Source organism: Poecilia formosa, unplaced genomic scaffold (assembly GCF_000485575.1).
Source record: "Poecilia formosa unplaced genomic scaffold, Poecilia_formosa-5.1.2 Scaffold214, whole genome shotgun sequence".
Taxonomy (NCBI): domain Eukaryota; kingdom Metazoa; phylum Chordata; class Actinopteri; order Cyprinodontiformes; family Poeciliidae; genus Poecilia; species Poecilia formosa.
The window spans coordinates 533,160-548,506 of NW_006800153.1; the positions used below are offsets into that span (position 1 = coordinate 533,160).

Below are 15,347 nucleotides of genomic sequence, written 5' to 3' on the forward strand. Positions count from 1 at the left end.
TTCTACCTCTAGCTAATGGAGACCTGCATTACGACAACCAGACCTGTGGGCTGGCAGAGCCTGCTGGTCCCAGCTCCAAAGGAGGCTGGCATCAGACACAAAAGGAGAGATGTGAGAAAAATACTCGACGCTTGGTTTATATGACGCTAGCCGAATTGGAATATGAATCCCAACACGTGGCATTGCACGTTTGCGTCATATTTTTCTATGCAAGTTGTTGGTGGATGGGTTAACTAATGTATAACTTGACAGTTTATAGAATACGGTTTGTCGCGCTGCTCTGCACTGCAGATGTATTGTTACTGAGCAACTGCCTGTTAAGGGAGGACCTCTTAAAGGCGCATTGATGGTTCTTCTATTTGTGTTCTGACACCCAAAGAAGTAAATCATCTTACCATCTTATTTTCCATGTGCAAGACATGAGTTCTGTTCACATCACTCCTGGGGGAGCCTAAAAGCAGGGGAAGCATATTTTTCTCTGGCACTGACTCGCATCTCATTGTGTCTGTGGGAGTGGCTGTTTCTCCATCACTGTGCTTGCATTTGCTGAGATCTCTGATTTAAGCTGCTCACCCCAAGCTTAACTATGAGCCATTTGAAAATCTGCGTTGTTGATCAAGAGGACTGAACATTTTAAAGAATTTGGTGTTTGGATGGCAGAGCAGTGCAGCAGGGTGTGGCATGATGATGACTTGCTTCTTTGGTTTTAAGGTTAGTCAAACCATTTGAAAGAAAACTGCTTGAAATGAACTACATGAAAATGGATCCACACTAATTCGTAAGTGCATTGATTTGGGTTCAGTACAGGTGATATGCAACAAAACATGTAATTATTTAAGAAAACAGGCAGCTAATAACCTAGCTTCAACAAATCTGTATTTGGGTACAATGGTTCAGGATGCGGGTGGTAGTAAGAAAACAATTGATTGGGTCCTAAAACTGATTCATGTGACTTGGAGAATTCATCTTCTTCACTCTATCTGTTCAATGTTTATATATATAACTTGTGTTAAATATATATTTTCTGGCTACTCAGTCATTATTTAAATTAGGAACAGACGTGACATCATGCTGTGTAGTAGCACATCTATACAGCTATTTTCTCTGCATTTAAAACACAGTGTCTACAGAGCTGACATTTTCACCTTTCTTGAATAATTTCTATTACTGATTAATAAAGTGAGCGAAGCAGACATGTCTGTGTATTCCCCAGAAAATAAAGATCATTGCCTTTACCTCAGACACTTCTAGAAGGTTAATGGTGCATCCACACCCGCTTCCTATGTTTGTTCCAGGTTAGATTTAAACAGAAAAATGATTCAATTGATTTTTTTTTTTTTTGCATTCTGACCAGAAAAGAAAATCAGACTTTTGAGTTAGTTTTTTTTTTAACAAAGGACCAGACTAAACTGAATTCTACAAGCAGCAAGAAAAGATAATCAGCTGTGATGAAGCTTATGTAGTTGAACAAAAAACTAAAATAAAATAAAAACATCTTGGTGATTTTGTTTGTTTTTTTGTTGTTGTTGTTGTTGTTTTCATTCAGTACAGACTGAATTAAGACTTTCTGGTTCTAAATAGTCATGCAGTCAGTTTTATGCTGACATTTGTGAATGGATATTTTATTTTAATTCACAGTGATCCCCACAGACATCTCACACCCAAGATAAATTGACCCAACATGCATATATTTGGGTTGTGTGATGAAGCTGGAGTTCCCAGAGAGAACCCACACATGCACTGGGAGAACATGAAGACTCTGGTTGGAATTGAAAGCCAGGACCTTGTTGCTGCTATTAATAAATATGTTTAGTAATGGGACATTCTATTACTGATTAGTACGAATTGTTGTTACAAACATGTAACAACTGTAGTCTGCATTTCATGTAGAGAATTAACTGCTTTCTCTAGATTTCAAAATGATCAGAACAGACTTCTGATTTCTGTCCATGGTCCCAGTTTTTTTTATTTGCATCATTTTAGTTGGGCTCTGCAGTTTGTAAAGAGATATAAACTATCCCTTTGTTGTTTTTTTTCATGCATACTCCCTTAACCTCCAAGTAGTAACATTTTGCTACAGAATATATTTTTATATATTTCTATTAATTTAGAATTTGTATTCTTGCTTTTTTAATTGGATTCAAATGTGTTGCTTTGTTATTTTTCCTCCTGTGCTCTACCACTCTGCATTCTGAATGTGAATGTCTATACCTGCAGGCCTGTTTTCTTTTTTTCCTTTCTTCTTAAAACCGCCCCCTCTGTTATTGCATCATATTTTCATGTGAAATGGCTCTGTACAGTAGATGGTTTGTGTAAGGGAAGGCCTGAGCTTTGCAACCACTATCACTCATGTTATTTGAATAACTGTCCTGTTTTATAGCAGACCTGAAACATGTCTCCCTTGGCTTAGTTGCTGTTGTTTTCACTTCCTTCCATTTTTGCTATAATACGTCTAAAGGTTGGCTGTAAAATATTTGTTAGTGAGGAAATGTTATGACTTGGTACAACAGAGTCCACTGAAGTCCTGATAGTGACCCATTCTCTTAGATGTTTGTAGAAGCCATCTGCATGACTAGGTTGGTAGGTACATCTATAAAAAAAAAAAAAAAAAACCTGACCACGGTGTTCCTGTGCTGGATTGGCCGGCAAACTGGCCGGGTTGAACTCCATGGAGAACCTATGGAGTGTTGTCAAGAGGAAGATAAGACACAAGAACCAACATGTGACCTGAAGGCTGACCTCCTCCTCCATGCCATGCTGCATTGATGCAAAAAAAACACCCAACCAAATATTGAGTGCATAGTAGTGAGCATAGTTTTCATAATTCTGGCATTACTGTTTACATTTTTTATTGTAATAATCAAATTATTTGAGACACTGAATTTCTAAGCCATAACCATCAAGGCACATTAAATAAATGCTTCAAATGTTTCACCCTGTGTGTAATGAATCAATACGAGTTTCACTTTCTAATATGAGGGACAAAAATATCCAATTGAAATAACCCCGTATGAGTTCATCTGTTTCTTCTGGAGTTTTTCCTCTCTACTGCCACTACTTGCATTCACGTTATGAGAGATTGCTGCTAATTCAGCGACTCAACACAAGTGACTGTCGCTACGTTCTCGTCCAGGAGAACATGATGGCCATTCGCTGCAAGTCATGATGGAAATGAATTTCACAATTTTCTAATTTTTGATTCATGCTACCTCCTGCTTATTCAGCAGTGATTATTGATCTGCCTCAACGGGTGTGAATTCCTCCATCAGCTCCTCTACATTGCTTGTATTGGCTGACAGCAGAGCTCTTCTTTTTGCCAGAGATCTTGCTGTGGTGTTGTGTACGACTCAGAACAACCAGTGAAGGGTTCCTCATAGTGATCTTTACTAGGTTTAGTTTTAGTCCAACTACCAGATGGCTTGGCCCTCACATTTTCAGCAGTCTCCGTAGGAGCCAATGAGAGCAGTCACCAAGGAAGTGGCACACTTCCTAATCAGGCCCTCATTTCTCCAACTACATTACATCAGATAGGCTGTTGGTGTATTACTGTGTTTTATCAGATTTAGTAAATCTCCTTATCTTATAAGTCGTTTAAGAAAATTATATTAGTAAAACTCTCAGAATTTGTAGATATTACTTGTTCCTGCTTGATTGGCTCCACTCTTTTATTCATGTGGAAAAAAATGTTAGGGAGTAATGGTTCATGATTTCAGTTTTTGAGCTACGTCTTTCAGTTTGATCGTCTCTCCCAAAGCTTCCCATCCACACTCGCTCATTACTTTCCTTTTTGATTGGTCATTATTCTGGTTAATGAACCAGCTCCTCCGTCTCTTCATGTGCTGCCAAGCTGACCCTCCTCTCTGCAGTCCATGCTGGAGTGCATCATGTCACTGAGGTCACAAAGCCAAATGGAGGATCTACAGGAATGGCAGGAGATGGGCCCTGCATTCACACTCCCTTTTGTTTCTACAGTAGGCTGTGGATGCCTACTGTAAGGCCCCAGGGACAAATGATAGTTTTCCATAACTGACTTACCACACAACAGTGCTGTTTAGTAAACCAGCCTATATCAGCAGGCAAGATGAATGGTCATGATCAAAGACTAAAGCCAGCAGAAAATAGGAATCTGGTCCATTTCACCCAGTTCTTGCTCATTACTTTCCTCAAAATAGACTTCTGTAAAATAATAAACAAATATTTCCTGATTCTGTGAATGCTCATTTCTAAAAAGCCAGTGTCTCTAGGTCAGGGTTTAAGTTTTATGTTGCAAACATACATATGGTGGGTTTTTTAAAAAGAAACCTCAGGTATGCTAAAATGGGACTAGATCTAGTTTCAGCAAGCGTTTTAATACTTTGCATAGTAAATGTATGTCCATGTTTTTTTATTCACTTGGGTAAAAGCATGAACTGAATTAGAGGGACACTGAGTTTTTATCCAGCAGTACAGATGTTAGATAATTCTGATAATATTCCAAATTATTTTTCTTCCAATTTGAATAAAAAATGTACCAGTATTCAAAATAAAGTGGTGTATTTTTCAGATCACTCTGAGGTAACAAAGCTGCTTTTTTTTTCTTTACAGGATCCAATCAACATCTTCCAACTTGAAATTTAAAAAGAAAAAGCTAAGGTTTAAATTTCAACATTTTAAAATACTGTCTATATCTTTACTGAAAGTTTCCTGTGCTGAAGGCTCGTCATTTAAATGACAACATCGCATGGTGTGTGTGAGAGAGAAGTTCCCTTCCTTTAGGTTCTTACACCCTTTTCCCCTCAACAACAACGTTCACTCTGAAGAGTGTTGAGTGTCCCAGCCACTTACTGATTGTGCTTTTCCTGACTGTTCAGAAACTCATAAATCCTTTCGTTTTCTCACTGGTCAAACTGAAAACTGTATGATTTATTTTTGTTGTCTACAGAAGGAATCAAGTATTTGTTAGAAGAGTTGTGAGATGGGAATTATACAAACGTATCGTACGAAAATTATTCAAAATGTATAGAAAAGGTTTGTTTTAATATTTTGAAGTGAACTGAAAACAGCTGCTGTCGACTAAGAACTGACAGATCCTGTCAGACAACCCACAGCTGGACTCTGTAGGGTGTCGGGGAAATGTCAGACAACATGATGCTGCAGTTAACAGCCAGTAACAGGACGCCTGTCATGGCCTAACATGTTTTCTGCCCATCAGAATTTAAGTCAGTCTTGACAACATTTGTAAACTGTGAACACACCACGAGCAAGAAGTGGTTCAAACATAATTAATGGGGTTGTGCCTGTCTTTGCTTTGCCTCTCACATATAGATAAGGTTGACACATTGCATTGTGGGTAGAAAGTGAAGGTGTGGTTTGCTGAATTTAATTGAAGGAATGTTGTTGCTCCAGGCTTAACCTGCCCAGCCTGTGCTAACTCCCACTTGAGCTGAGCAACACGATGGGCAACACCACACCTTGTCTTTTAGGAGAAAAGTTCCCACAGTTGCCAGGCTTCAGGAGAGTTCTACAAACCTAATGGCTTCCTTTTTATATTGACAGGAGGTGTGGTGTTGGACTTCTTCCTGAGGATGGTCCACATGGTTTCTTTATTGAACAGTTTTATGCAAGAAAGCATGGTGTTAAAACAAAGTGCTGAATTTGCTGCCTCAGTAATATTTAGAGTCTGGATAATGTCTTGTCGTTGGATAACAGTATCCATCAGCTGGTAGTTTTCATGATCTCTAACGATATTCACCAGAATTGAAAACTATAGATTTTATCCATTAGATATTGTCAGATTTATTGAAGATTGTCTTCCCTTTCCTCCTCAACATGATTCCAGTTTTTCCATCTGTCATTATGCATCTCCTGTTTTTGCAGCTTTGGATCTAATGCTTTGTAAACTTTTTCCTTGTTTGTCTTAAGGAAAAAATGGCAATATTCTTATTTCCTTTCATTTTAATTTCTTTTCACCTCAGATATCATGTAAAAACCTCAGAATTCCACCAACATTCTGACTTTCTCCAGGAAAGTTGCCTTGCGTGTTGTAGTAGTGATGCAAACTGTAAAAGAAGAGCAGTTGGTTTTGTCCTTATCTTATATTTACTGGGTTGGTTTTTGCATTTACAGCTCTAGATAAGAAACAAATGCATGGATGGTTTTTTGTTTAACATTACTCTTTTTCACTCTTAGATTTAAGTTCTAGAGTATTTAGTAAACATTGAATAAGTTAACTTCTCCTTCTTGATTTGAATGTCTTTATTTGGATGGGTTTCAGCAGCAAGAAGTTCTTTTCTTCTAGTATGATCATTCTTCTGTCCTTTTTTTCCCATCTTTTCAGATTCCTTTCTTTCCTCTTCGCCTGTATCTCTCATTCAGTCTCCTCAAGGCAAGTGTATGGATTCTTTAATGCTGCTCACCTGCTCTATTCCTCGATATTGTTTTTCTTTTTTTTTTTTTTGCTGGCCTGTTGCTTTACTGCTCTCCATCCTTCTATCTAGTGCCCCTCTCCTGCTCGCAAGGCTGTGTATAAAAATGCCCCAAAGTAGTTGGTTAAAAATAGTGGCTCCTGCCCTGGTCACAGCTGCTTCCCTATCTCAACTACTCCTTACCAGCCCCTCTTTCTGGTTTTCCACATACGTTTCCAGCACTGCTGACGCTTAACTCTAGTTGACCAGATAGCAATGTTTCTCCAACTTTCCAGGGACTTGCAGTTCTAGTCATTTTTGCAACGTCTCTCCTCTGTTGCAACCAGATATGTAACCTTCCCGGCTAGTGCCCAAAACAGCCAGCTCGACCTTTGACAGGTTTCATTGGCCGTTTATTTTTAGGCTTGCAAGATGTGCATCTATGCATGGCTGTGTCCTGAGCTGCAGTAGCTCTACCAAAAAGCCTTTAAAGACATTTATGTCTGTTAAACAACGTTATCTTTATAACATGTCTTTAAACAATTTTTTTCAAACCAGCAGCAGTCACACAGTCATTACCTTCTGTGTCCAACTGATGGCTCTCCATTTACTTTAGCTCACCCATCTCCAGTCTTTAGACCCTGAGCATTACACCTGGAAAACTTGGCTTCTTGTGATGCCAGGAGCCTAATCCATTACAGTTTACCAGCTGCTAGCAGGCATTATTTAGGTCAGCATCACTGACTGCAAGTTCAGGATAATCCCAAGATTGCTACCTTATTTTAAGAAAGCAGAGAAGTTCAAGTTCACATTGTGTGCAGAAACCCAAAAGTAGATCAGGTTTGTGTCCCGGGAGGTTGGTTCTACCTTCCAGCTGCCCTAGTATCTGAATCCCCCGCCCCCAGCATCAGCTGTGTCTCCAGAGGACGAGTGGCACTGGAGATATCATCCACCACCTAGTGGTCTGGGCCTTCCATTGCCTGTTGCTCCTCACTCATGTTGCATCCTCGTAGTTGCTTATGGCTCAGTAGGGTTTGTGCATGTCTTAAACCATAAAACATACAAAGTAGGTTTTCTTTGTACAGTTCTGCTTTATTTTTTTACAGCCTCTTTTTGACCTGTGGATTGTTGCCATTCTAGAGCTGCCATGTTTTTTAAGCCACAGTAAAGCTGTGGATAGCACTCTAGAAAGGCACCATCTTGTTGAATTTAACTGATTTAAAAAACCAAGAAGTATTTCAGAAATAATGTTTTGAGATGATTATGTGGCTTGGCAATAACAATGTAAACTAGTCATATAGCCAAATCTAAACGGGTCAGTTTTAATATCAAACAACCTATTTTGATATTTTCAAGGAAAATATGGGTAAAGCAACATCAAAACAAGTAGATGGGACAACTTGCAGTCGGTCAACTTCCCCAGGTCCTCTCAGGGATGTAGCTGCAATGTTTCAACACATTGTAGCTTTTGTAAAGTCAGTTTGGTCACAATCACTAGCAGAAATGTATATTGGTCAGTAATCATTTAATCTAACATTTAGAAAAAATGGAATTCTTTGAGAAAAATTAGGAATAACTAAAACTTTGTTCCATTTTTGAGTAACACTTTGGTATTATGCACTGCATCATGGGATCTGGGTTTGTGTCCTGCCCAAAAACTAATGCTGCATAACGGAAAGTGTTTGTCTAGTTCGCAACATTTTCTTTACAAATATCTTTTGGCATACAGGCAGTGGTATTAAGTCATGTCATGGTTTGAAAGGGTTGGTCCTGATTCTGTTTCTTTTTGTTTGTTTGTTTTTAGTAAGTTTATGTCTTCTGAAGAAATCAGTAATAGCTCCCTTAACTAGCTTAGAAAATTGGCATAAACTTCAGAGTAGTTGGAGTTGACAAGCTAAGGAGACCCACTGCTGACTTGACACCTTGAAAGTACCAGAGCAGTGCTGCAGCACAGCTGATGCAAAGTTCAAAGGTTTATGTTGCTCTTGGCAGAACCTGAACAAACTGATTAGTGGTCGATCTAGCAGTGAAATTGTTTCTGCTACTGTTAATGTGAAGACTTTCTTTTTGAGCTTTTTATTTTTAAACTAAATTCGGCTAAAACTGACTGAATATGTTTGACTAGCTTGTTAGCTCCCAGCTCTCGACATTTATTTCACTCCCTAAAAGCTGAAGATGACATTATGTATTTCTTCTACAGGCCAGGGACTGTTACTGGCAATAACGTCACAGAACCTCACTTCAAAAAACCAAACCGCTGAAATGTTTCATTACAGTTCCAACAGTTTAAACTTCTTTTTAAACATAGGTCACTGATAAGCTGAAGTAACCCGAGTTTTCTCTAGCTATAAGCTTATCAGTATTGGCTGATTTTTATTATTGACCAATTGATTGGTGTACCACAAATGGAGATGTAAATATTTTTGTGCATGTTGGAGGAGGATAATCTGGAGTTAGATAAAGGCTTTCTCTTAAACCTGCTTACAGTTGATGAACTAGTCAGATTGTTAATGTGCCCAATTACTGAGTGATTCTGCTCAACCTTGTTTCTGAAGAAAATCCTGATTTATTATTACCATCATCGTCGTCATTACTATCATTGGTTGAATAGCTGTAGTGTTGTGAATGTATTGTCACAGCACTAACTGGGAATGTGTTTACAAGTACAGAGCCAAAGACTACAACACTGTTGGTCAGATGGAAAGTCTGTGCTTGTGGCCTAGTTTGAACAAGGCATTGTATTGTGAAGCAGAGGAGGTGGCGGTCCAATTCAAGACAAAGTGAAGCAGTCAGTTGTGCTCCATGTCTGCACATACACAGTTAAAAGTTGTTTGTGTTGTACAATTGGTCAACAAGTTATTAGAAAGAAAATGGCAAGCCACATATAAATGTTACAAACCAAGGACCCCAAATCTCCTTAGCATTGCTTATTGTGCTACATGCTTTATTTTTACAAAACAGTTCCTCCGTTTGGTAAATATATTTTGTCATGGCAATTTGACCTGGTTTATTTCTAATTCTGGTCTGCTAATATGGTCCCAAACATGTTCAACCTTTTTGTATATAACTAGTGCACTGTTCCCGTATGATGGTTTCCTCAGGAAAGCAAATAGAAAAATGTAAAGATGACCTATATCTGAAAGCTAAGGAGCAGCCAGCTTAGCAAATCAATCACTGACTTTCTGTTTATCCCATCTGACTTGGGCTGATGTTGGTAAAACATCATATGAAGAAATGAAGTTTCCTTTTTTACTATTTGGCACAATATAATGGACTGAACATGGCTGTATTATATTACAATTGCATAAAACTCAACAGTAATTTACATTTGATTGTATTTGATTGATCTGTATTACAATACATTTGATGGATTATCAGTAGTGGATATTTAATTGGATAAGGTTTAGGATATAAATTGGACCCTTATATCATCATCTGGAGCTGATTTTGTTTTGTTGTAAATAGGCACTAGATAAGTGACTTTCCCAGTGAGGAAAGAAAACAGTGGCCAGTTTGTGTTAGGTACTACTTAGGTACAGCTTCAACTTCTGTTCCAATACCTGGACATCAATGATTATTTGCTAAAGGCAGTTTTACAGACTTTTAAATATAGATTGTTGTTAGAATTATACATGGACTGCAGTTGTTAGCTAACTAGTTATTGTCAGCCAATGAATTAAAATGAGAATTTTTACTAACAATATCATTTTAGCTAAAATTTGACTTAAACATTAAAGCTAACATACTGAATAGAGTAAGTTGATGTTAGTTAACGGGCTAGATTCAACCAGGTAGCCTGTTAACCAAATATTAATGGTGCCATTATTATTTTAGCTATTATCAGCTTTTTAGCTGATTTTAACTTATGAACAGCTGTTAGTCTACATGCTAGTAATAGCATGTAGACTATTATAATTTCAACATAAAAACTAAAGTCAACTTACTGAATGGACTGAGTTATTATTAATCTACATTGGGGGTGCATCAGTTGCAGTTTATTGGCCAATTGCAGATTACCAGTCTGTGAAAAGCCTAACCTGCCAGTTCCAGTTTTGGCTGATACCATTTTCCTTGCCTGAAATGTTAAGTATAGCAAGAAAGTTGCTGAGTTGATAACAGCGGGGTGACTATTATGTGCAGACATGACCTGGTGGGTGGGTTTGTCAGTCAAACCTCTCTCACAGTGGAGCAGAAGAGGACAGTGGTTGATTTTTAGACCTTTGCTGAGGTAGATAAGATCAGAGGATAAGATCCTCTTCACATGTAAGTATCGGCCAATCACTGATTCCCCAAAATTAAGGAAATCGGCACAGATAAATTAGCTGGTCAATAAATTGGTGCACCCCTAATCAACATGCTATTGTTGGCCAACATTCTTCTTTTTGGCTTTTTAGCTAATTGTAGTTTATATATAAAATGTCAGCCAACAATAAACTGAGGGGTTTTTATACGTGTAAAAAACACACATTTGTCACTTCCACTAACTTTAACCTGAGGATGAAGTAGTTTCAAAATTGGGCTGGTTGAAAGTTGTGATTCGGTTCCACAAACCAACTCATGAACACAAACATGCTTACAGGGATTTCTTTGAAATGGCTGACTGGACAGATTTCACTGATTGTCTCTTAGAATCTAGTTATGTTGCTAAATGGTTTGCACTGTGTACATTCAGCAGAAATGCAACATTTTGCACCAGAGCAGTCATGAATAAAATCTACACATTAGTCTGGACTTGGACAGGATGTTCTGACACGTTATGTATGAGTGTACGCGGATTTAATATTTGCAAATGGATTAAAAGGTTAAACATAATAAAATAACTGTTAATGAGATGATCCATGCCACTCCTAAAGATTTGAGTCCCTGTTTGGCAGAGGATGTCTGAGTAAAGCTTCTGTTTTTACAGACATTCTGTTTTTAACTACATAGCAAAGCTAAACAAAAGTCAAAACACAGTCAAAAAGAAACTGTTTCAGCCTGCAACTATGTACTGTATCAAGCTACATACATTTGCTGCAAATAATTGCACAGTCATCATAGCTACACTGTTCATTAGTGAGATTTATTTCCTCTGCCTTCTTTTGCTCTGGACAGATCAGATAAGTTTCCAGATTGACTGCTCCATGATGCTTAGTTTAGATTCTAAGTAGTTAAGAGAAGCATGCAAGATTGAAAAACCCATCACTATGACTTTTTTATTTTATTTTACATTTTCATGATGCAATGCATGAATGCTTGGGCTGCTACCTTAAGGCATAGCCTAATAGTAATAATACAAGTGCATGGAAGCTTAGTGGTAGTGACTCAATCTCCCCACTTTTGTCCTTTTCACTACCACCTGTTCATAACGATGCAGATAAGCGAGGGGTCCCGAGTTCTGACAAGTCCACTGAAGCTGTAGCTACATCGCTACGCTTTTCTTCCCAACCAGGCTCATTCTCACCCAGTAATTACAGTAGTGACACATCTCCAACAGATGGACAACAGGATTCTCCAATAAAGGTGTCTCCCGTTTCAGAACGTATTAAGGCACTAGAAGCTCTTGCAGCCAAAAAGAAAGAACCTGATTTTAGAGGCAATGGAACTTTTACTCATTTCAGGGACCGACATCATGAGAAATCTGCACCTGAGGGGCCCAAATTTTCCACAGAAGGCTCTAAAGCTGCACCTGATGGACCCAAGTCTGCAACTGAGGGGCCCCAATCTCCCACCACACGGGCAAAATCTACACACGAGGGGTCCAGATCTCTCACTGAAGGCACCAAATCTACAGCAGAGTCCCTCAAATCTGCAGTTGAGGGTCCCAAATCTCCAGCTGGAGTTCCCAAACTTCCTCCTGAAAAGATTATACAGACACCTCAGAAAACAGAACATTCTGCTGATCAGGAGTCACCAGATTCACCATTTGAAATCCTGGGAGACCTGAAGCAAGTTGTTGACTTTGAAGAGACAGAGCAGTGGATGAAGACACACTTACCTCCAGTACCAGATTTTGATACTGTTGGTTTAATTAAAAGCACTAACACAGTCTCAGTGAAGGGGATCGACAGAGATATGCCTGCTGCCTTTGCTGGTGTTCCTGATGCTTTCATGGATCATCCTGTTGAAGGTCCGAAACAAAAAGATCAGCTTGATGGGGAACCCAAAAAAACAGAGGTTGAAGAGTTTGATGTTAACTTTTTGCCAACAGCTTACATGTGGGATCATCAAGAAAAATCAAGTGTGAATGATCCATCTAATCTAGATTTGGTGATTACAGCTTCGCCTGCACCTCCTGCAGAGTTTGGTTCCACATCTCCTCCGTCATCCCCCCCAGTTTGCCCTGCTGTTCATCAGAATGTTTCTGATGAGAAGAAAGCAATTTGGACTGGCGAACTTGAACAACCAGAAGCAAATGAAGGTGACAGTTCAGGAGAATCCGATGATACGGTAATTGAAGATCATATAGCTGAATGTGAGTCTGCTCCATCTCAGTCTTTGGATCAAAGTTCTAATGATGACACCACAACCCCTCCCTGCACCACTGCTGATCTGTCCACTGAGGAGAAAGAGACTCCTCCACCAAGGCTTGAGAGAAAGCTAATGCAGGTTCCAACCATAAATGTGATTGAGACTGACGAGCCCAATTATAGTGAAGAGGAGATGGAACCTGAGGCAGAGGAAGATGATGATGACTATGAGGTAGTAAAAGGCCCAGACACGGGACCCCCAAGCACCTCTGAACCAGATCCACAGAGTGGTGAAAACACAGGCCCCAGAGCACGCCCGTTAGAAACGGAGTTCATGGAAGGCTATTCGCCTCCTTCCTCACCTGTGGACTCTGAGTCTGAATACTCCCCAAAACACAAGATCCTCAACACTAGCTCTGAAAAAGATAAGACATCTGCCTTAAAATCAGAGGTCTGTCCCAATCCAATGGACTCAGCAGACCAGCAACCTGACCAGTCCCAGACCATGTCAAATGAAATTTGCAATGAAAAGTCCCCATTTGTTGTTGAAAATGAAGAAGTGGATTTTCCAGACAATGATGATGATTGGTCAGATGAAACCCAGGAAATTCTGTTCAAACCCCCAATGACTGATCCGTCGTCACGAGAATCAGCTCCTTACAATGAGCCTGCAGTCAGTGAAAATCGCAGTTCAACAGCAGAAGAGGCTTACATAAAACCCACTCCTCCTCCTATGTCCAGCTTCATGCAAGATGACATTTATGACAGACAGTCGTTTGATTATGACTTTGATATCAGCTCTTCCCTGGATCACACTGATGTTAAGAAGTTCAACAATGCAAAGGAACGTTTTCTGTCTGATCCAGCTCAGAATGATGTTGCTGAAGACAAACAGGATCTGGACAGCGCCATTTCACTGAATGGTGACGACATCCCCAAATCCGATAGTCAGCCATCTTTAGAAGATTATCCTGAAAACCCATATTCCTGTTTCCAAAGTGAGACTGTAAGCAGCATTGCTGAACAGGTCATTATGAAGACCACTAATTCAGAAAATGTGGAAAATGACAACATACTCTCATCTCAGAAACCAGCTTCACACATTCAGCATAGCCCTGAAACGGGTCACAACATAAATGAGATGAAAATAAGTCCCGACAGAACTGACAGTAGCAGCCCACCTTCTGAGGATAGCTTTGTGGAGTTCATGAGAGAGTGTTTGAAATCAAAGCAGGATGAGGAAGCTGACAGTGTCCACCAGGAGCTTGAGCCCCACAAGACTTCTCCTCTCCCCAAGACTTCTCCAAGCATGGCGATGGATTTTGAACAAGAACACCTTACAATCAGTGCTCTCAAAGATCTGGGCAACAGCCAAGAGGAAAAGGAGGAGACGGTGAATCCTCAGCATAAAGTCTCAGAGAAGAGTCAGCCAAAGTCAGATTTTAGCCCTGCTCAGCCATCGGACTCCAAACCCTCTTGTTCCCAAACCAACCGTGCGTCTGAAAGCACATATTCCAGTGATGTGGAAGCTATAGACGAATGGGTAGCTGAAGCCTACCATCTTGCAGAGCATGTCTTGACAGCAATACTAACCCACTTATCAGGTAACATTCCTTCCCTCTGGGCAGTAGGCCTGCTAACCTCATGCACTTCCCTCAGCGGGACGCTCAAACAGGAATTATCTGCTTAGTTTAACACATGCATGGACAGACCCACACTCTCACATATAGACTTAGAATGTTCGATCAGGACTTGTAAAGATAAGTGCAATAATCTTCAGCATACTGCGCAGAATGAAAATTATTGGGAGAGATGCAGGTTTTCCGACTATATACTGATTATTAAAGGGGAAACTCAAAGCTCTGTTTTAAAACTGTAAACAGAAAATGTTGAAATAGCTCTGGTTGTCCAAAAATAAATAAATAAATAAAGCCTACATGTAGAAGCTCTCCAGTACACTCATGTTGAGTTAATTTTTTATCCAATTTTTATTTTTTATTTTTTGTAAAACATAATTTTTTCATTAGGGAATATGCCTGATTGGCTTGTTTTTCTTACCACATTTTATCAGTTGTGCACTTGATGACTAAATCTGAATTTGTGCATTAGTATGTTGACAAGATAAACACTATAAGTGATTAAACTGACAGACTTTGCAGTGAAGAAACATTTTAATTTAATGTATTTATTTATTTACTCTTAAGTGTAGTTCCAGTGCATTTGGCTGTACCACCTGGGTGTTGATGGGGAAATTTTTCTGCCATAATTTGAGGGCACACATTTTCAGTCTGAAAGCAGGATTTCATGTCTTTTGTTCTTAAAACTTTTAATACTTGTGCTTCTACTCAATTCACTGTGTATTCAGTGTGCTTTCTCAAATCTTTCTCCTTGTGCTCAAAACTTGTCTCTGCTCAGAGCAAATCTTAACTTGTAAACCTCTCTGCTTGCCAATGAGTCGTGTCCGAATTCAAGGACGCCGCTGGTAATGGATAGATGCTGTAGATCTATCGCTTGG

At 39.3% G+C, this 15,347-nt stretch overlaps 1 protein-coding gene across 3 annotated transcripts in view; it reads left to right on the plus strand.

The window, feature by feature from the left end:
* The window catches only part of rtn3 (reticulon 3), a 28,386-nt gene that overhangs the window by 1,080 nt on the left and 11,959 nt on the right, over positions 1–15,347 (plus strand). The window contains exons 2-3 of one of the 3 annotated variants that reach the window (XM_016679524.1): positions 6,317–6,364; positions 11,740–14,436. The exons of 1 other annotated variant lie outside the window; for it this stretch is intronic. In XM_016679524.1, the coding sequence (XP_016535010.1) occupies positions 6,317–6,364; positions 11,740–14,436 (2,745 nt within the window). The remainder of the gene's footprint in view (positions 1–6,316; positions 6,365–11,739; positions 14,437–15,347) is intronic. One more of the 3 variants, XM_007567856.2, reaches the window with a different exon arrangement.